This window comes from Schistocerca serialis, chromosome 5 (genome assembly GCF_023864345.2).
Source record: "Schistocerca serialis cubense isolate TAMUIC-IGC-003099 chromosome 5, iqSchSeri2.2, whole genome shotgun sequence".
In the NCBI taxonomy this organism is placed as follows: Eukaryota; Metazoa; Arthropoda; class Insecta; order Orthoptera; family Acrididae; genus Schistocerca; species Schistocerca serialis.
In genome coordinates, this window is record NC_064642.1 from 707526145 (window position 1) to 707548647 (window position 22503).

At 39.9% G+C, this 22503-nt stretch overlaps 1 protein-coding gene across 1 annotated transcript in view; it reads right to left on the reverse strand.

The window, feature by feature from the left end:
• LOC126482188 (protein scarlet-like) overlaps positions 1 to 21180 on the reverse strand; it is a 93041-nt gene extending 71861 nt beyond the window's left edge. The window contains exons 1-7 of the mRNA XM_050106167.1: positions 21160 to 21180; positions 20768 to 20978; positions 12904 to 12952; positions 12763 to 12812; positions 11261 to 11394; positions 10992 to 11144; positions 4994 to 5232 (exon numbers count right to left, since the gene is read on the reverse strand). Of these exons, the coding sequence (XP_049962124.1) occupies positions 4994 to 5232; positions 10992 to 11144; positions 11261 to 11394; positions 12763 to 12812; positions 12904 to 12952; positions 20768 to 20978; positions 21160 to 21180 (857 nt within the window). The remainder of the gene's footprint in view (positions 1 to 4993; positions 5233 to 10991; positions 11145 to 11260; positions 11395 to 12762; positions 12813 to 12903; positions 12953 to 20767; positions 20979 to 21159) is intronic.
• Between the last annotated feature and the right edge of the window lie 1323 nt (positions 21181 to 22503).

Below are 22503 nucleotides of genomic sequence, written 5' to 3' on the forward strand. Positions count from 1 at the left end.
AGTAATACTTCGCAAATTTTCAAGTACAGTCATAGGTAGGGCACAAGGAGCATTGAATATTGTGCAAAACTGGTGCAGGAAATAGGATCTAAGGATCAATCCTAAGAAGGCTGTTGTAGTACCATTTACGAGGAATCAGATCCAACACACATATTGGAATCTTGAGCTTCTCAATGAAACTCTATCAGTGAAGGGAATAGTGAAATATCTAGGGAGAACCTTGGATGAGAAACTATTGCGGACCCCTCATGTAAGGAGCACCGGTTCCAAGGCAAAAGGTACTCTAATGAGTACCAGGAGAGCTTGTGGTAAAAACTGGGGCTTAAGCTCCAAGAGGATGTACTGGATACACACCACAGTAGTAAGACCTGTAATCATTTATGGAGCTACAGTGTGGTGAAAAAAGGTAGAGCAGCAGGCAGCTGCTAAGTAGCTTGCTAAGGTGCAGAGATTGGCCTGCTTAGCCATTACAGGTGGAATTAGCAACACACCCGCTGCTGGGATGGGAACCATGCTGGACATGCCCCCATTACACCTATGGGTAAAGATGGAGGCAGCAGCTGGAGCACAGAGGTTAAAGACTGACAAAAACTGGAACTCACTAGGGTATCCAGGATCTCACACTAAAATACTGAGTGAGGTAGACATAGATATGGTTGGGGAAATCCCAGCCAACTATGTAATAACTCCCAGCTGCTTCAATAAGCCTTTCAATGTAGTAATTGGAAGTAGAGAGCTCTGGGAGAACAAATTTTGACATCATACTGGGGACATAGTCTGGGTCACTGATGGTTCAAAAATAGATCAAGGTGTTGGGGCTGGGGTATACAGAGTGTAGCCAAGGCTAGAAAATGCAATCTCTCTAGGGAAGATGGCCACAGTGGTTCAAGCAGAAATATCTGTTATCAAGGTGTGTGAGAATTTGCGGAGGTGCTACAGAGGTCATTGCAATTTCATTTATTCAGACATCCAAGCAGCTCTGAAAGCACTGGCAGCCTCTGCAACAAGATCAAAGATCATGGCAGAATATCACAAAGTCCTTGTGGAGCTAGGGGAATACAATAGGGTAAACCTATTGTGGGTCCCTGGTCACTCAGGAATTAGTGGTAATGAGTAAGCCAATAGGTTGGTCAGGATAGGGGCAATGACACCATTTATTGGACTGAATCCTATCCTGACAACCACCAAAGTGATGATAAAAATAAAACTATGAAACTGGACAAGGAGACCGCACATAGAAAATTGGACTAAGGTCCAAAGGCAAAAACTTGGCAATGTATTGATGTCGAAGCCATGTTCTAAGAGAAGTCTCTCAATCCCGGGCTTGAACAGGAGAGAAATGAAACGCATGGTTGGACTATTGACAGGCCATGGGAATTTCAAAAAACACCTACATCTATTGGGGATAATAGAAGACCCCAAATGTAGGATATGTGATGTGGCAAGGAAACTGCATCACAGTTGATCTTTAAATGCAAGGCATTGGAGATTAAAAGACACAGAATATTTGGATCAACAGACTTGAAGAAATTCTGTCTAGCAAAGCACTGGTAAAAGATCTCCTTGCACTGTTCAAGGGCATTGGGTGGCTTTACTAGAGACACAAGGAACGATACTGCATAATAAGCTCTGTTTCGGTGCAGGCAGCAGCGGGCTTGATCAATGTTGTTTTTGCTTCCCTGATAAAATCAAATGAAACCAGCTGTAGTTGCTTTTGTATTCTGTGATCAGTTATCTCAATATCTGCCATTTCAGCATTCATTTGATGATTAAAGGGAGGGTTTGTATTATGATTTTTCATGGTGAAACAATTTTGGAAGATTGAATTCTGTATTCTGTTTCGGCACTGGTATGGACACTATGTGCTGAATAGATGATTTCAAACCAATTGCTGATTCCACATAAGACCAAAACCTCTTTGTTGGCAAATTTGCACTTTTCAAATTATTGATCACTTATCTCATTGTCACTTCTTCTAGCTTTTGTTTGACATTTACATTTTGATGTCTCTTAAATTTGTGATGAAGCTCTCTTTGGTTATGGAGAAGTTTTCTAATGGCTATAAAAACCCTGGTGTGCCTTTCCCTTCCCTTTAACACCTTGCACAGAATGTCCTTGTCTGAGACATAGTGAACAATAATTTCTAATTCCCTCCAGTTGTGTTCTATATCTTCATCCTCAGCACCAAATATTTTGTTCTGACTACTAAGATACTCTGCAATTTGTATCCTGTCACTCTTGTAAAGCAAAACCATATTCCTACCTTTCTTAACAGTCCTTGTAACACCTGCAGTCACTGATTCTACCAGTGACTTATGATCACTGATGCCTCCTCTGTGTTAGCTGGTTTGAAAATTTCAGGTCTGTTTGTCACTAGAAGGTCTAAGACATTACCTTGATGAGCTGGTTATCTGCTTGAAGTAATTTGTGGAAAAAAAATTCAGAACAATATCACATGAATCCTTGTCTCTGGCACAAGTTTTGATTGCATATCTTTCCCACTCTATACTTGGAAACTTGCAGTAACCCCCCCCCCCCCCCCCCCCCTTGACAGTAGAATAATTAGGAAACCTACTCACAAAATTCTGCAAGTACTCTGTGAAGAGTACTCTGTGAAGAATACATCATCTGATACAGATGATGTATGAAAGCATCTAGTTACCATTTTTGACCCATTTTTAATGCTTAATTCACATTTAGAATCAATAATAGCCTCACCAGATATTACCAAATTCACTACTGCGGTAAATACACTGCCACCATTGATGCCTAACCAATTCTTACCATAAACATTCCAATGTGAATTATGATTTCATTGCTGTTCACTTCCAGTCTCAACCAACTTTCTGTTCCTAACATTATCTGAGCATTATTACTATTTTAATAAATGATATTAATTCTAGACCTTCCCAAGGATGCTCCAGCTGTTTACTATCATCATATTAAACCTTTCTATTTCTGATCTGTGAGTATGAATTTCACTTTGAACAATGTCACTGATCTGTCTTCAGTTTCAGCAGCCAATTCATCACTGATCCCAAGTGGATGAACCTGAGAACCCCCATGTTCACATCATATGTACTCTGTCACCCTATTAATTGCTTCCTACATACAGTTCTATTAAGAGGGACCCTAAAACTCTCCACCCAATAGTGGAGGTCAAGAAATTTGCAAACAATACCATAGCAGAATCATCTGATTCTTTGGTTTAGACCTTCCATTCTGCTGTAAGTCAGACACCTTCAATTAGCCCTGAGTATGATGTTACAAGTAGCGAACTTAGCCTGCGTTCTGTGTGTGATGGTGGCTTCCTACAACAGTTCAGACATCCACCAAAAGGAACCAAAGACGGCCTCAGAACCCAAGTGGAAAGCATCATTCATGCCAAAATCAGACACAATTTGCAGCCAATTGTACCCACGGTGCTCGACAGCCACCAGCGGAGCCTGCTCCACAGCCACTGGTGGAGCCTGATTCACATCTCATGTCAGACTCCCAGCAAACATACCAAGTGCACACTGGCATTCTTTTCCAAACTGCCTACTATTTCCCTGGTAGGCTTACATTGAAGCATATCCACCCTCTGCAATTGTGTGGACTGGGCAGTAAAATTAGCCAAAAAGAAAATTCTTTTTAATGGTGACAGTAAACAAAAGGACAAACAGCCGCACAAGTAGATATTTTCAGAACCAGAGAGAGCTTCCTTTGTCAGACAAAAGAGAGGAAATAGTCCTAGGCGTAAAGCCATTCATGAATTTTTAGCGAAATTCATCCTCAGCCACAGGTAAAGAAAGAAATAGTTGAACACAATGAGAAGGAAAGTAACAAAAAATTTCTAGAAGTAGATGAGATCTGAAAATGTGGAAACTAAGAAGTAGCTGGTAGCAGAGGGATATGGTTAGGACACACTAAAAACAGAGGTCTAGATTTTAAAAAATTGGCATAACATAGTGAAAGGCAGCAGGTAACATTCAAGAAGAAATTATGATGGAATGGAAGGACAAATACTTTTTAACATGTTAAAAACATGTTTGCTGCCTGACATTAATGAAGAGTGCTCAGTTTGACCCAACAATATGTCCAGCAAGTTTAATGAATATACTCTTATGTTGATACAACTGTGTTGTTTTTCAAACCTGTCAGCTCCACAATAGTGTATTTTTTCTTGTTTATTTCTTGCTTTGTAGACTATGATACATTTTGATCACTTCCCTGATGAACTAATTCTTTTCAGTGCACTAGAGTAAATTGTAGTCAGTTTTTTTAGAGTAGTTTACATCATGTATTTCTGTTCAACCAATCTCCTTATTCAGTATGTTATCAACATCCATTTTTGTGTACCATGTATAATAAATTCTCTTTATTTCCTAAATTTTCTAGAATATATTATATTTTTCTCCCATAAACATTTTACTTCAACTGCACTTCGGAGCACATATGTTAGCGTCAGTCATTTTTGTGTACCATATATAATAAATTTACTTTTTTCCTTTCTTAATGCCTGATTTTTCTTGAAAATGGTAGTCACTACTCATCATACAGGGGAGATGCTGAGTTGCAGATAGTCATAACAAAAAGACTTTCAGCCAACAAGCCTTTTATCTTAAATAGACAACATACACACACAAACACACTCACACAAATACACACATATGACTGCAATCTATGGTTGCTGAGGTCTCAGCAACCAGACTGCAGTCATGTGTGTGTGCATGAGATGTTTGCATGACTGTATGTGTGTGTGTGTGTGTGTGTGTGTGTTTCCAAAAAAGGCCTCAATGGCGAAAAGCTCACTTCTGACAGTCTTTTTGTTGTGCCTATCTACGACTCAACATCTCCGCTTTAGGATGAGGAGAAACTATCCTTTTCGTAATATTGTTACATTACATCTTGGATTTTCCTTTGTGGATTTTTCTTGAATGTGATGGATTTTTCTTTTTCTCCAGTAAACATATTATTCGAACTACACTGCAGAAAACTTGATAAAACCAACCTTTTAAAAAATTCAGCTGCTTCAGAAAGAGTTCCTTGAAATGCAACTCTCCCTTCTGCCAGGAGTATTAAGTGATCAAAGAATCTGAATACTTCTGAAGAAGGCTGATGGACAGAACAGATAACTATCTTGCCTCTTGCTGCAAGAGATTTCAGCTTCTGTATCATTAGTTGAGCATTGTAGCTGTCAAGCCCAGTGGTAGGTTCATCACAAAGAAGTATAGGTGGATCTGTTAACAACTTGAAACAATGCCAATTTAAGTTTAAAAAACTAATTTCACATTGTTAGTGAATGACCATTATCATTTTAAATAGCAAAATAATTTAAACAGTTATCAAATTTGTAACACCTCAAAAAGGATAAAACTGTAGAAATGCTTAGGTTACAGAAGAAGCACCAATACGGGCAACAATATAACCACAAATAAATATCTGCTTTTCTTTCATCCTACATATTGATAACAAGAAAAATAGTATATACTGAGATATACAGGGTGTTACAGAAAGGTACGGCCAAACTTTCAGGAAATATTCCTCACACACAAATAAAGAAAAGATGTTATGTGGACATGTGTCTGGAAACGCTTAATTTCCATGTTAGAGCTCATTTTAGTTTCGTCAGTATGTGGTGTACTTCCTCGATTCACCACCAGTTGGCCCAATTGAAGGAAGGTAATGTTGACTTCAGTGCTTGTGTTGACACGTGACTCATTGTTCTGCAGTACTAACATCAAGCACATCAGTACGTAGCATCAACAGGTTAGTGTTCATCACAAACGTGGTTTTGCAGTCAGTGCATTGTTTACAAATGTGGAGTTAGCAGATGCCCATTTGATGTATGGATTATCATGGGGCAATAGCTGTGGCACGGTACGTTTGTATTGAGACAGATTTCCAGAATGAAGGAGTCCCAACAGGAAGACATTCGAAGCAATTGATTGGCATCTTAGGGAGCACGGAACATTCCATCCTATGACTTGCAACTGGGGAAGACCTAGAACGACGAGGACACCTGCAATGGACGAGGCAATTCTTCGTGCAGTTGACGATAACCCTAATGTCAGCGTCAGAGAAGTTGCTGCTGTACAAGGTAATGTTGACCACTTCACTGTATGGAGAGTGCTACGGGAGAACCAGTTGTTTCCGTACCATGTACAGCGCGCACAGGCACTATCAGAAGTTGATTGGCCTCCATGGGTACACTTCTACGAATGGTTCATCCAACAATGTGTCAATCCTCATTTCCGTGCAAATGTTCTCTTTATGGATGAGGCTTCATTCCAACGTGATCAAATTGTAAATTTTCACGATCAACATGTGTGGGCTGACGAGAATCCACACGCAATTGTGCAATCACATCATCAACACTGATTTTCTGTCAACGTTTGGGCAGGCATTGTTGGTGATGTCTTGATTGGGCCCCATGTTCTTCCACCTACGCTCAATGGAGCATGTTATCATGATTTCATACGGGATACTCTACCTGTGCTGCTAGAACATGTGCCTTTACAAGTACGACACAACATGTGGTTCATGCATGATGGAACTCCTGCACATTTCAGTCAAATTGTTCGTACGCTTCTCAACAACAGATTCGGTGACCGATGGATTGGTAGAGGCAGACCAATTCCATGCCCTCCACGCTCTCCTGACCTCAACCCTCTTGACTTTCATTTATGGGGGCATTTGAAAGCTCTTGTCTACACAACACCGGCACCAAATGTAGAGACTCTTCGTGCTTGTATTGTGGACGGCTGCGATACAATACGCCATTCTCCAGGGCTGCATCAGCGCATCAGGGATTACATGCGACAGAGGGTGGATACATCTAACCTCACTAACGGAGGACATTTTGAACATTTCCTGTAACAAAGTGTTTGAAGTCATGCTGGTACGTTCTGTTGCTGTGTGTTTCCATTCCATGATTAATGTGATTTGAGGAGAAGTAATAAAATGAGCTCTAACATGGAAAGTAAGTGTTTCCGGACACATGTCCACATAACATATTTTCTTTCTTTGTGTGTGAGGAATGTTTCCTGAAAGTTTGGCCATACCTTTTTGTGACACCCCGTATATAAGGACAAGGAGAAAATGACTCAGCACTGAGATCAGTGAATACTTTTTCTCCACATTGTTAAGTTTTGCCTAACTAGTGTCAATTTGGTTTGCTTACAGAGCTTTTTTTAGCAGTCCCAGTTTGTGTGTTTTGTTTTTATGGATAAACTGGAACAATTTGTTAGTGAGAAATGTGTGCCAGATTGAGCATTAATGTACAAGCTTTAACAAGTTTCTTTTAGTCTCTGCTGTAACCAATTATGGTTTTCATTCTCTTCATACACATTATGATGTGGAATATTTTATGCTCTTACCCACATAGCCAGATTTACACTCTTAGGTCAGTCTGTTGAATTTATTGTTGACAGACATATTATGATGAAACGCATGCATTGTGAGTCTTATTAATTGCCTCTGTTTCCTACATTCTTTGGTCCAGATGTCATCCAGCATGGCTGGCATGTTGTGGAACTCTAGGTCTGTCTCCTTCTTTTTATCAATAGAAGACAGACTGGTTATGTTATGAATATTGTTTGATGCTTTATGACTGCTGATGCTCTTTCCTGAATATGCATGCTGAAAGATGTTCCTGTTATTCATAACATAATTCACAAGTACTTATGTCACACTCTTATTTGTATTGGTTCATTGTATAGGACTATATTAGCTTTTGGTAATGTTTTCCCACCTTTCCTGAATGTCATTTGAACTGTCTTTCCCTTGTTTACTTTTAGATCATTTTCATTTGACCAAGTGTGTAGTTCTTGTAGCGTCTTCTGTGCCTCCTCTCTTACTGTTGATCCTATCACCATATCCTCTGCATACAGAATCCCTTTATTATGTTTGTCTCATCTGCTTTATGGATGTTAAACAGCACTGGACTCATAGGGTCACCTTAGAGAGCTCAAACTGTAAATATAATTTTCTCTGAGACTTCAACATTGCATTTTATTTGGATCACATTTCACTCAAGGCGTATCTTGATTGTTCTCACAAGTTGATCTCTCTCTCTGGTCAGTCTTTCCATCTGTTTGTTAAGCCCACACTGGAATATTTGCATTTACATACACCTCTATATTCTGCAAACCAATGTGAAGTGCATGGCAGAGGCACACTGGAATATTTGCATTTACACACTCTATGTCCTTGTGAGTTGATCACAGTTGGATCAATGGAGTAAGAAATAAACAAAATAAATAAAATAAACATACACATCTACATTCTGCAAACCATTGTGAAGTGCATGGCAGAGGGTATGTCCCATTTTACCAGTTATTAAGTGTTTTCCCATTCAGTTCATGTATGAAGCATCAGAATAGGGATTGATTAAATGCCTCTGTGTGCTGTAATTAATCCAGTCTTGTCCTCACAATCCCTGTGTGTGCAATATGCAGGGGGTTGTAATATATTCCTAGAGTCATAATTTAGAGTGGGTTCTTGAAAGCAAGTAGTCTCTCTCAGGATAGTTCACATCTATCTTCAAGAGTCTGCCCATTCAGTTTCTGCAGCATCTTTGTACACTCTCCCATGGGTCAAACACACCTGTGGTCATTCTTGCTATCCTTCTCCATACATGTCCTGTTTGGTATGGGCCCTACACAATTAAGCAATGTTCTAGAGCAGGTTGCACAAATGATTTCGAAGCAATCTCCTTTCTAGACTGATTGCATTTCCTGAGTATGCTACCAATAAACTGAAGTCTGCCACTTGGTTTACCCATGACTGAGCCTATTCCAGTTTATCTCCTTACAAAATGTTACACACAGGTATTTGCGTGAATTGGGTAATTCCGACCATGACTCATTGGTATTATAGTCACAGAATACTAAATTTTTTTCCATTGCAGACAGTGCACAATTTTAAATTTCTGAAAGTTAAAGGAAGTCGCCAATATTTGCGTCACTTTGAAATCTTATCAATATCTGATTGGAATATTTATGCAGCTCCTTTCAGACAGTACTTCATTATAGATAGCCATCATTGGCAAAAAGTCTGATATTATTAATATTGCCCACAAGGTCATTAATACACAACATGAACAGCAAGGGTCCCGACACTTTTCCCTGGGACACACCTGACGTTACTTCTACGTATGTCAGTGAGTCTACATCCAAGGTAACTTGCTGCATCCTCCCTATCAAAAACTAATATGTTGTCATAAAATACTTTGTTCTGGTTTACTTACAGCCAAGAGAAATACACTCAAAATTGGTTCAAATCTTCATTAAGGGCTTGACAAAACTGCAACCACAAGTGAAAATACCAAGAAAATGCACAACATCATATTGAATGATCAGTGATTAAAAGCTTACCACTAAGGCCTATTGAAGGAAAGTACAGCAAATTATACAGGCAAATGCTTATGGAAGATGAGCAGTATGTTTATGAAATTGTCAGAAGCTAATGTGAAAATTAATTGCATGAGTGGAATGAAACGTAAGTTAATTACTTCCTCCCAAAAACTAAAACAGTAGAAACAACAGTGGGGTTGGAGCTAGAGACCCAACACCAAAAAGAAACATGAAGCAAACATCATTTTGTGGCCAATGTTACATGAGGTATGAATTGGATACTCTTTATTGATTATTCTGTTAAGTATAAAACAGTAGCTGGTGTGCAGAGAAATTTTATGCATGAGTGGATGATAGGTTACTATTTTCGATGTGAAAACAGGATGTTACACAGAATATACCTCATTGGAGTATGTCGGCAGGTCTGCAATGCCCTGTCATAGGCAGTAGTTGAGTTTTTCAAGGTCTGGTTGATTTTGTATATGAAGAGAATATTGGATGATTCTGATCAGCCCAATGAGATATGCTGTTATATACAAAGTATACCAATTTTTTTATATAATCTTATCAATGTACTGATTTTATTTCAATTTGTTGTCTATGTGATCAGCAAGAAAGTTTACGGATGGAAATGTATTTTAACAGTTATTTCTTGTCCCTAGCAGTTAGTGTTAGGTTTTGTAATTACTTGTTAAAAGAAAAATAGTTTGACTGTTTCTATGAACCTTCAAAGCTTGCAGTTTATGCATTGTACCTATCTTCATCTAAACCCAGCATATTTCTTTCTTTGACTAACATCCAATACATTTCTTCTACATAGCTGCCAATGATTTTTGTCCATATCTAATAAATTATGGAGATTAGTCTGGTAAGTCTGTAGGTATTTATGTCTTATTTGTACTCTTTCTTCATCAACAGTAATCATAATAGTTTTCCACTTCAGAGTGGTGTTACTCTATAGAAATTCTAACAATGTAAAATCCAGGATGGAATCATGACAGTGTTATGAAAAGGACAGATGGCTGCTCACTGTTTAGAAGAGATGTTGAGTTGCAGACAGCACACTGAAAAGATTGCTGTATGGCTTCAGTGTCCAGAGACAGTGGTTATATGTGTGTCAATTGTGTTTTTGTGAATGTGTGCATGTTTTCTACTTTAGAAGAAGGTCTTTTGGCTGAAATTCTTGAATGCATAGCAGTCTTTATGCCTGTCTGTGACTCAGCGTCTCCCTTATCTGATGAGCAGAAATACCTCCTTTTCATAACATTGCCCATAGAAATTCTTTAAGTTATCTTGCAAGTGCCTTTTGTATCATTTTCCCCCTACTTTAACCAGTTCCATTGATATACCATTATTCCCTCCTATAACATCACTGTAAGTATTGGTTTTAGTAAAAGACTTAATTCCACTTGCCACATGAAAAAGTGATTTCATGAACAATCAAAAGTGTAATTATTAAGCTGCACCTTTTTTTAATGTTTTAATCTTACATCTATCAGTACATTACATGCAGATCAGTTATTCATTACTTTTAAGTATCAGAATTATTTCAGTATCTACAAGATTTGATAATTTATATCAATAGACAGTACGATCCAGCTACACAATTTGTAATGTTCCAATCAGGACAACACATAACACTTGAAAACTTACCTCAATAGCCAGCATCAGTCTTTTGAGCTCTCCTCCAGATATCTTGCTGAGTACAGTATCAGCACAAGTGGAAAGGCCTAACTCACTGACAAGACTGTTTATCCACGTCTTTCGAGAACTTGCACTAATTTTGCTGTCCATTCGCATACGTGCCTTATCAAAAGAATTTAACGATGTTTCTTAAATATTTTTCTCATGTTGCTTTGCTTGTGGTTCATAAATAAACTTAAAAATATTATTGTAATGGTAGATTAAGTACTTTTACATACCATGAATAACAGATGCTCGTTCACAGTTAATGTGTTAAAAGCAATATTATTTTGTGGGACAAAACCAGAAACTTTCATCATCAGTGATCTGGTAACCAAATGACCATTTAGATAAACTTCCCCACTGATCTGACCTGCAACATTCAAGCCCACAGTAGATCATCATCATCAGGTGGTAAGCAGCACTTCCTTCACGTATAAAAGTTTCTCAGGTAAAGGAAGAAAGAAGAAGATGTCCACACTCTAAGTATATATATTTAACTAACTAGTTTAGCACCCCCCACTTCACTGATGTAGACTGTATGGTAAGCAATGAGTTTTTTTGTTTTCCTTTAAGCAAATTTTTATGCTGTTCACCACTTTCTAAACTTTTTAGATTAGTTAAGGCCCTTGAAGTAAGGTTTATTCTGAATGTACCTCTGACCAAAGAGCAGTTCTGATAGCTGGAGTCCAAGGCTTTTGTTAATGATGCCTTCTCATTTTTATGGTGATGTTTCCACAGACTTTCATCCCCTAACACAAATTTCTTTATAGCAAACAGAGAAGTGAAATACCAGATTTCAGAAACTTAGCTTTAAAAATTTTTAATAGATCGAAATTTTTTCTTAAAAATTTTCAACCCTCATTTCACTCCCTTAGGGTGTAAATTTCCAAAAACAGTGAAACATGTATTTTCTTTATTTCTAACAGAAAAGCAAAAACAAATTTATGGAGTTAGCTTTGTAAACGCTTTCATAACAAAATAATATTTTCATAAAGTATTGCATCCTCTATTTCACTCCCTTAGGAGTTGAATTCCCAAAAACGCTAACCAAGTAGTCAAATATCAGTTTTCATAGATGCAGCTTTAAAATACTTGAGTAGTTCTTTAATAATGATTTGTTTTCAAAAAATCTTTCACCCACATTTCACTCCTTAGTGGCTGAATTTCCAAAATTGCAGAAACACATATTTTTTATTTGTGAAGAGAAACCAAATACCATTTTCTGTAGTTCTGTCTTCAAAATTGCCTTAGTAGTGACATATTTTCAAAGGGCCTTTCATTCCAGATTTCACTGCCTTAGGAGCGGATTTTTGAATAAAAAGGGAGATGAGGTTTTAAATGCTTCAGTCATTGAGGTAACTGAAGACAGAGCACAAACATGAAATGAACACTGTATAGGAAGGAACTACTGTGGCATATGCATAAAACGATTTATATGAACATTGAATACATAACCAGGATGGCGGGACATGGATTTCAACCATTCTCCGCCTCTGTCATGGAGAACTTGCATCTTTCACATGTCAATGCTGTCAAGAGTCTGAGGTCACCAATGGACATTAAACACTGTGTCAAATGACCAACACTTTATCTTACTAGGACAATGTCTGTGAAACTTCAATTTTATGTGAAACTAATAACTTGCAGTGTATGAACACCAAACTATTATCCTTTCACTGTACTTTATGTTTGCTACTGATGGATAATGTGAGTGGAATTTTTTCATAGAGTTTCTTACCTTTTAGGCGATTTCCTATTGCTGCAAGTAATGTTGTTTTCCCACCTCCACTGTTAAGAATTTAAAAGAAATATTTGAAACCATTCTTATGGTAATTCAATATCAGAATATTTCAGTAGAATTAGATAACAAATTGCATACCTTGCACCCATCAGAGCAATTAAGTGTCCTCCCTCAGCTTTGCCTGTAACTGAACACAAGAATAAATACACACTTCAAATTTTTTCCCTGTAAAATTCAAGTAATTTTAGAGTTGATAACTTCTTTTGTACTCAAAAATGTACACTGTAACATGTTACTTATCAGACAAAGTGCCTACTTTTCTATTTAAATTAATCAAGCTTTTATTTGACATGATTTATCCTGCTAAGTACATTTATTTTCACAAACACATGTCAAACTAATATATGAACTACAGCTCAATATCTGAAGTGATATTCTTTTGCAGGGCACAAAGCTATGACTCCTACACACCCACAGAGCTACATTCTCCTAATTCTGTGACCCAACTAAAGTAAGTAGTCATCTTGGCCAAAGCTATGTGCACTAAAGTGTTAAGTGAAAGAGCAGACGGGGCGGGGGGGGGGGGGGGGGGGGGGCGTTGGCTGTATCGAGCGGAAGGGACAGGAGCAAAAGGGTTTAGAAATAAAGGACAGATACAGATGGGTCTTTCCATGCTGCAGGCAGTGGTTATTGCACACTAGACACAGAGATACATAATACACACACACACACACACACACACACACACAGATATATATATATATATATATATATATATATATATATATATATATATATATATATATATATATATATATAAAAACAAAGATGAGGTGACTTACCGAACAAAAGCGCTGCCAGGTCGATAGACACACAAACAAACACAAACATACACACAAAATTCAAGCTTTCGCAACAAACTGATGCCTCATCAGGAAAGAGGGAAGGAGAGGGGAAGACGAAAGGAAGTGGGTTTTAAGGGAGAGGGTAAGGAGTCATTCCAATCCCGGGAGCGGAAAGACTTACCTTAGGGGGAAAAAAGGACAGGTATACACTCGCACACACGCACATATCCATGTCTGCTTGTGTCTGTATGTGTGGATGGATATGTGCGTGTGTGCGAGTGTATACCTGTCCTTTTTTCCCCCTAAGGTAAGTCTTTCCGCTCCCGGGATTGGAATGACTCCTTACCCTCTCCCTTAAAACCCACTTCCTTTCGTCTTCCCCTCTCCTTCCCTCTTTCCTGATGAGGCAACAGTTTGTTGCGAAAGCTTGAATTTTGTGTGTATGTTTGTGTTTGTTTGTGTGTCTATCGACCTGCCAGCGCTTTTGTTCGGTAAGTCACCTCATCTTTGTTTTTATGTATAATTTTTCCCACGTGGAATGTTTCCTTCCATTATATATATATATATATATATATATATATATATATATATATATATATATATAAAAAAAGCGCTGGCACGTCGATAGACACACAAACAAAAACAAACATACACACAAAATTCTAGCTTTCACAACCAACGGTTGCCTTGTCAGGAAAGAGGGAAGGAGAGGGAAATGATTTGGGTTTCAAGGGAGAGGGTAAGGAGTCATTAAATTCCGGGAGCGGAAAGACTTACCTTAGGGGGAAAAAAGAGTTTGGACAGAGATGTCAGTCGAGGCGGAAGTGCAGAGGCAAAGATGTTGTTGAATGACAGGTGAGGTATGAGTGGCGGCAAATTGAAATTAGCGGAGATTGAGGCCTGGTGGATAACAGGAAGAGAGGATATATTGAAGAGCAAGTTCCCATCTCCAGAGTTCGGATAGGTTGGTGTTAGTGGGAAGTATCCAGATAACGCGGACGGTGTAACACTGTGCCAAGATGTGCTGGCCGTGCACCAAGCCATGTTTAGCCACAGGGTGATCCTCATTACCAACAAACACTGTCTGACTGTGTCCATTCATGCGAATGGACAGTTTGTTGCTGGTCATTCCCACATAGAATGCATCACAGTGTAGGCAGGTCAGTTGGTAGATCACATGGGTGCTTTCACATGTGGCTCTGCCTTTGATTGTGTACACCTTCCGGGTTACAGGACTGGAGTAGGTGGTGGTGGGAGGGTGCATGGGACAGGTTTTACACCAGGGGCGGTTACAAGGGTAGGAGCCAGAGGGTAGGGAAGGTGATTCGGAGATTTCATAGGGATGAACTAAGAGGTTACAAAGGTTAGGTGGATATCGGAAAGACACTCTTGGTGGAGTGGGGAGGATTTCATGAAGGATGGATCTCATTTCAGGGCAGGATTTGAGGAAGTCGTATCCCTGCTGTAGAGCCACATTCAGAGTCTGATCCAGTCCCGGAAAGTATCCTGTGACGAGTGGGGCACTTTCGTGGTTCTTCTGTGGGAGGTTCTGGGTTTGAGGGGCTGAGGAAGTGGCTCTGGTTATTTGCTTCTGTACCAGGTCATGAGGGTAGTTGCGGGATGCAAAAGCTGTTGTCAGGTTGTTGGTGTAATGGTTCAGGGATTCCGGACTGGAGCAGATTCATTTGCCACGAAGACCTGGGCTGTAGGGAAGGGACCGTTTGATGTGGAATGGGTGGCAACTGTCATAATGGAGGTACTGTTGCTTGTTGGTGGGTCACCCTCTCCAAACCTTCCAGGAATTTCTGACTTCCAGCCTTGCCTCTCAATCCTTCTTAAAAAACCTTAATCCTACTCCCAACATCACCACTGCTGAAGCCCAGGCTATCCATGATCTGAAGGCTGACCGGTCCATCGTCATTCTTCTGGCGGACAAGGGTTCCACAACCGTGGTACTTGATCGTCGGGAGTATGTGGCTGAGGGACTGCGTCAGCTTTCAGACAACACCACATACAAAGTTTGCCAAGGTAATCCCATTCCTGATGTCCAGGTGGAGCTTCAAGGAATCCTCAGAACCTTAGGCCTCCTACAAAATCTTTCACCTGACTCCATCAACCTCCTGACCCCACCGACACCCCGCACTCCTACCTTCCACCTTCTTCCTAAAATTCACAAACCCAATCATCCCGGCCGCCCCATTGTAGCTGGTTACCAAGCCCCCACAGAACGTATCTCTGCCTACGTAGATCAACACCTTCAACCCATTACATGCAGTCTCCCATCCTTCATCAAAGACACCAACCACTTTCTCGAATGCCTGGAATCCTTACCCAGTCTGTTACCCCCAGAAACCATCCTTGTAACCATTGATGCCACTTCCTTATACACAAATATCCCGCATGTCGAGGGCCTCGCTGCAATGGAGCACTTCCTTTCACACCGATCACCCGCCACCCTACCTAAAACCTCTTTCCTCATTACCTTAGCCAGCTTCATCCTGACCCACAACTTCTTCACTTTTGAAGACCAGACATACCAACAACTAAAGGGAACAGCCGTGGGTACCAGTATGGCCCCTTCGTACGCCAACCTATTCATGGGTCGCTTAGAGGAAGCCTTCTTGGTTACCCAGGCCTGCCAACCCAAAGTTTGGTACAGATTTATTGATGACATCTTCATGATCTGGACTCACAGTGAAGAAGAACTCCAGAATTTCCTCTCCAACCTCAACTCCTTTGGTTCCATCAGATTCACCTGGTCCTACTCAAAATCCCATGCCACTTTCCTTTATGTTGACCTCCACCTGTCCAATGGCCAGCTTCACAAGTCCGTCCACATCAAACCCACCAACAAGCAACAGTACCTCCATTATGACAGTTGCCACCCATTCCACATCAAACGGTCCCTTCCCTACAGCCTAGGTCTTCGTGGCAAACAAATCTGCTCCAGTCCGGAATCCCTGAACCATTACACCAACAACCTGACAACAGCTTTCGCATCCCGCAACTACCCTCACGACCTGGTACAGAAGCAAATAACCAGAGCCACTTCCTCATCCTCTCAAACCTGGAACCTTCCACAGAAGAACCACAAAAGTGCCCCACTTGTGACAGGATACTTTCCGGGACTGGATCAGACTCTGAATGTGGCTCTCCAGCAGGGATACGACTTCCTCAAATCCTGCCCTGAAATGAGATCCATCCTTCATGAAATCCTCCCCACTCCACCAAGAGTGTCTTTCCGCCATCCACCTAACCTTCGTAACCTCTTAGTTCATCCCTATGAAATCCCTGAACCACCTTCCCTACCCTCTGGCTCCTACCCTTGTAACCGCCCTGGTGTAAAACCTGTCCCATTCACCCTCCCACCACCACCTACTCCAGTCCTGTAACCCTGAAGGTGTACACGATCAAAGGCAGAGCCACGTGTGAAAGCACCCACGTGATCTACCAACTGACCTGCCTACACTGTGACGCATTCTATGTAGGAATGACCAGCAACAAACTGTCCATTCGCATGAATGGACACAGGCAGACAGTGTTTGTTGGTAATGAGGATCACCCTGTGGCTAAACATGTCTTGGTGCATGGCCAGCACATCTTGGCACAGTGTTACACCGTCCGGGTTATCTGGATACATCCCACTAACACCAACCTATCCAAACTCCGGAGATGGGCACTTGCTCTTCAATATATCCTCTCTTCCCGTTATCCACCAGGCCTCAATCTCCACTAATTTCAATTTGCCACCACTCATACCTCACCTGTCATTCAACAACATCTTTGCCTCTGCATTTCCGCCTCGACTGACATCTCTGCCCAAACTCTTAGCCTCTGTATATGTCTGCTTGTGTCTGTATATGTGTGGATGGATATGTGTGTGTGTGCGAGTGTATACCTGTCCTTTTTTCCCCCTAAGGTAAGTCTTTCCGCTCCCGGGATTTAATGACTCCTTACCCTCTCCCTTAAAACCCAAATCCTTTCCCTCTCCTTCCCTCTTTCCTGACGAGGCAACCATTGGTAGCGAAAGCTAGAATTTTGTGTGTATGTTTGTGTGTCTATCGACGTGCCAGCGCTTTCGTTTCGTAATTCACATCATCTTTGTTTTTATAGAGGGAAACATTTAAAAACAAAGATGATGTGACTTACCAAACGAAAGCATTGGTATGTTGATAGACACACAAATAAACACAAGCACACACACAAAATTCAAGCTTTCGCAACCCATGGTTGCTGCATCAGAAAAGAGGGAAGGAGAGGGAAAGACAAAAGGATGTGGGTTTTAAGGGAGAGGGTAAGGAGTCATCCCAATTGCGGGAGCGGAAAGACTTACCTTAGGGGGAAAAAAGGACAGGTATACGCTCATACACACTCACACACACATATCCATCTGCACATATACAGACACAAGCAGACATTTTTCCTTGCATGCAGGGTGGTCCATTGATCATGACCGGGCAAATACCTCATGAAATAAGCGTCAAACAAAAAAACTGCAAAGAACAAAACTTGTCTACCTTGAAGGGGAAACAAGATGGCACTATGGTTGGCTCACTAAATGTTGCTGCCATAGGTCAAATGGATATCAACTGGTTTTTTTTTAATAGGGACCCCCATTTTTTATTACATATTCGTGTAGTACGTAAAGAAATATCAATGTTTTGGTTGGACCACTTTTTTTGCTTTGTGATAGATGTCACTGTAATAATCACAAACATATGGCTCACAGTGTTTGATGAACAGTTGGTAACAGGTAGGTTTTTTAAATTAAAATACAGAATGTAGATACGTTTGAACACTTTATTTCAGTTGTTCCAATGTGATACATGTACCTTAGTGAACTTATCATTTCAGAGAATGCATGCTGTTACAGCATGATTACCTGTAAATACCACATTAATGCAATAAATGCTGAAAATGATGTCCATGAACCTCAATGCATTTGGCAATACGTGTAACGACATTCCTCTCAACAGCGAGTGGTTCGCCTTCCGTAATGTTCACAGATGCATTGACAATGCACTGACGCATGTTGTCAGGTGTTGTTGGTGGATCATGGTAGCAAATATCTTTCAACTTTCCCCATGTGTGAGCCATGGTATGGTGCTTCGATGACCAATCCACCTGTCATGAAATATGCTATTCAATACCGCTTCAACCGCACGTGAGCTATATGCCGGACATCCATCATGTTGGAAGTACATCGCCATTATGTCATGCAGTGAAACATCCTGTAGTAACATTGGTAGAGCATTACACAGGAAATCAGCATACATTGCACCACTTAGATTGCCATCAATAAAATGGGAGCCAATTACCCTTCCTCCCATAATGCTGCACCATACATTAACCCGCCAAAGTCCCTGATGTTCCACTTGTAGCAGCCATTGTGGATTTTCCATTGCCCAATAGTGCATATTATGCCGATTTATGTTACCACTGTTGGTGAATGATACTTCATTGCTAAATAGAATGTGTTCAAAAAATCTGTCATCGTCCCACAATTTCTCTTGTCCCCAGTAGCAGAACTGTACACGACGTTCAAAGTCGTCGCCATGCAATTCCTGGTGCATAGAAATATGGTACAGGTGCAATCAATGTTCATGTAGCATTCTCAACACCAACAATTTCAAGGTTCCTGATTCTCACGCAGTTTGTCTGCTACTGATGTGCGGATTAACCGCGACAGCAACTAAAGCACCTACTTGGGCATCATCATTTGTTGCAGGTCGTGGTTGATGTTTCACATGTGGCTGAACACTTTCTGTTTCCTTAGATAATGTAACTATCCAGCGAATGGTCCGGACTCTTGGATGATGTCATCCAGGATACCGAGCAGCATACATAGCACACACCCATTGGGCATTTTGATCACAATAGCCATACGTCAACACAATATCAATCTTTGCCGCAATTGGTAAATGGTCCAGTGTATCACAGAGCAAATACCGTCTGCACTGGCGGAATATTACATGATACCACTTACTTACACATTTGTGACTATTACAGTGTCATCTATCACAAAGCGACAAAAAGTGGTCCAACTAAAACATTCATATTTCTTTATGTACTACACGAATATGTAATAAAAAATGGGGGTTCCTATTTTAAAAAATGCAGTTGATATCCATTTAACCTATGGCAGTGCCTTCTAATGGGCCAACCATGGCTCCATCTGGTTTCCTCCTTCAAGCTAGACGAGTTTTGTTCTTTGTAGTTTTCCGTTTGATGCTTATTTCGTGAAATATTTGGCCCGGTCACTATCAATGGACCACCCTGTATATATATATATATATAGTGCTATACCGAGACCATGATGAGATGGGGCCCTGCCAAGGGGTGCAGCCCGGAGGATTGCAAAGTATGACAAGAAAAAAAAATTATTTAAGAATTAACACCCAGAGGTACATTAGTTCTCCTGAGCACGTTTAGGCTATAACTGATTTCTGCCATAGAGAGGAGACGTTTCTCTCAGCCTGACAACCCAAGACTCTAAACTCATGCTGTTGTCATGGCCATTTTTTTCCAAGTAGCATTTTAAAGACATGGCTACAACTGAACAGGTGCACCACTTGGGTTGTGTGTCAACAATGCACAGCTGCTGACTATGCAGGTAGCTCATGCTCGACAATTGAGTTCTTGCTGCTACTTGGCCACAGTACTGTAGGGTCTCAAAGGTTGGTGAGCTGGCACTGAAGTAAGTGTGCTTTTTGACAAAGGCTTTTGAATTTTGCCAGTTTCTCCCCACTGAAGACTGTAGTGAAACAGTTTAAGCTGGAGTGCTTGAAAATAAATGAAGCTTTTTGCAATTCTGCTAAGGCTACCAAGGGTAGAGAATCAATTCCCTCAGTATGGCTCTGCACATATACTCTCTCTCTCTCTCTCTCTCTCTCTCTCTCTCTCTCTCTCTCACACACACACACACACACACACACACACACACACAACACAACACTTTTTTTCTGAACTAGGCTGTTATTGGACCTTTATGATTATCATCTAGTCGGCGAAGTCAAGATTCTTGGCTCATAGAAATAAGTATAATCCAGTTTGTGTTCATTGTATCAGCACAAAATCAGCAGGTTTGTACTAGGAAATGACATTAGTTGGGCTAGTGCAGTTTTCATCTTAATCCTCAATGATTTTTCATTTATTACTGTCCCTCGTTTTGTTGTGTCTCTCTCCAAATGGATTAATAGTCTCTTCTTCTAGTAATTTCCCAGAGTGATGGTCATTTTCTGTAAGCATTCTTACTCTAATCAAAAGTGTAAATGATGTTTTCTTGAAGTGTCTGTGTCTCATTGAAATGGTAGCACATTGCACCATTTTGTATCGTGTGGTTGGATTGTAAATAATAATCTTAGAGTTCTGTAATTGTTAAAATTTATTCAATACCTCCCACCCTGCAGTACTCTGTTAATTGCTCTTGGGGTTTTCTGAGTCTAGCTATTGAACCATCTGTGAAACCAAATACCATATTTACAAAGCAACTTAAAGCTCTACATGTTTCTTCCTAGTGTCAGAACGGTGCTTGATTTCATAGGAATACTCTTCTGAGATTAAAGTTCATCTAGCAATTCTTGCTGAGAACATTCATGGTCTTTTGGAACACAGATTAGTGGGTTACAATTTTAAAATACAAACAAAGTAAATATACACAAAATTTCTTTAAGGCATTAACAATGATAATGACTTTGAGATGGGAACTTCTGTAATTTTCATCTACAGGGATTGTTTATTTATTCACATAAGAGGTTAATTGAAATCTATCATGATCTGGAGATTTTTGTAAAACACAGCTCCACGGCCTTCTTTGTCTTCATCATTTTGCAGTTTAGTTTCATATTTTTTCTTGTATATTTTTAAAAATGGGGCAGATAGATTATGTCTTCGAATGCCTCAAACACTCATTTCTTCTTTCCCTGGAACTTATATACCTGATTACTCCACAGTAAAACACTCAAGAGTTTGGCAGTTGTAGACACATTCAAGATATACTTCTGAAAGTATCCTATTCATCCTAGGAAACTTGTATTGTTGTTATAGGCTTTGGTCTGGAAAGTCTGAATAAATCTTGCTATCTCAGAAGTCAAATTGGTCCATGTTGTGTGACATATGTGAAAAATTCAACTGTTCCCTCCCAGAACTGGCATTTTGCACAGTTAATTTACTGAAAGGATGATCTTCACTACGCAGGGTTAAATCTGACTTTGGCACAGAAAGGGGTAAATTATGCTGCCACAAAAGTCTTTGGTCACCTACCAAACAGCAACAAAAGCCTGACAGATAGCCAACTAACATTTAAAAATAAGTTAAAAGAATTTCTAGATGACAACTCCTTCTACTCATTGGCTGAATTTTTAGATATAAATTAATGGGGCAAAAAAAAAAAAAAAAAAAAAAAGACATTAGTGTCATGCAATATTTTGTGTAATGTAATATCTTGTACAGACATCTTTTATTAACCGACACGTTCCACATCATTACGAAGTGTCGTATTCACGTTCTATGGAACAAGTATTAATCTAATCTAATCTACTAGCCACATTCTGCTGCAGCTTTCAACATGTAATTAAATATAAATTTCTCAGGAGATAATGTCTAAGAAACAGCATTTATAAAGTACTGGGAAACTGCAGGCAATTTGATAATCCAAATGGATCTTTCTAAACGTGAAGCTGTTCCAGATTTGTCATAAATGAAGTACGCTTTTGGGATTTCTCTTCAACATCAATGTCAAAGAAGCTGTTCTTGAGATCTAGTGTGAAAAACACTCGTCCTACTGTTTATGGGGCAGTGGACCATAGTTCTGATTAATTTTCTATAGTGTATAGAGACACAATGTTCTCTCTCTCTCTATCTCTTTTTTTTCCCTCCAACTTAAGTAATGTAT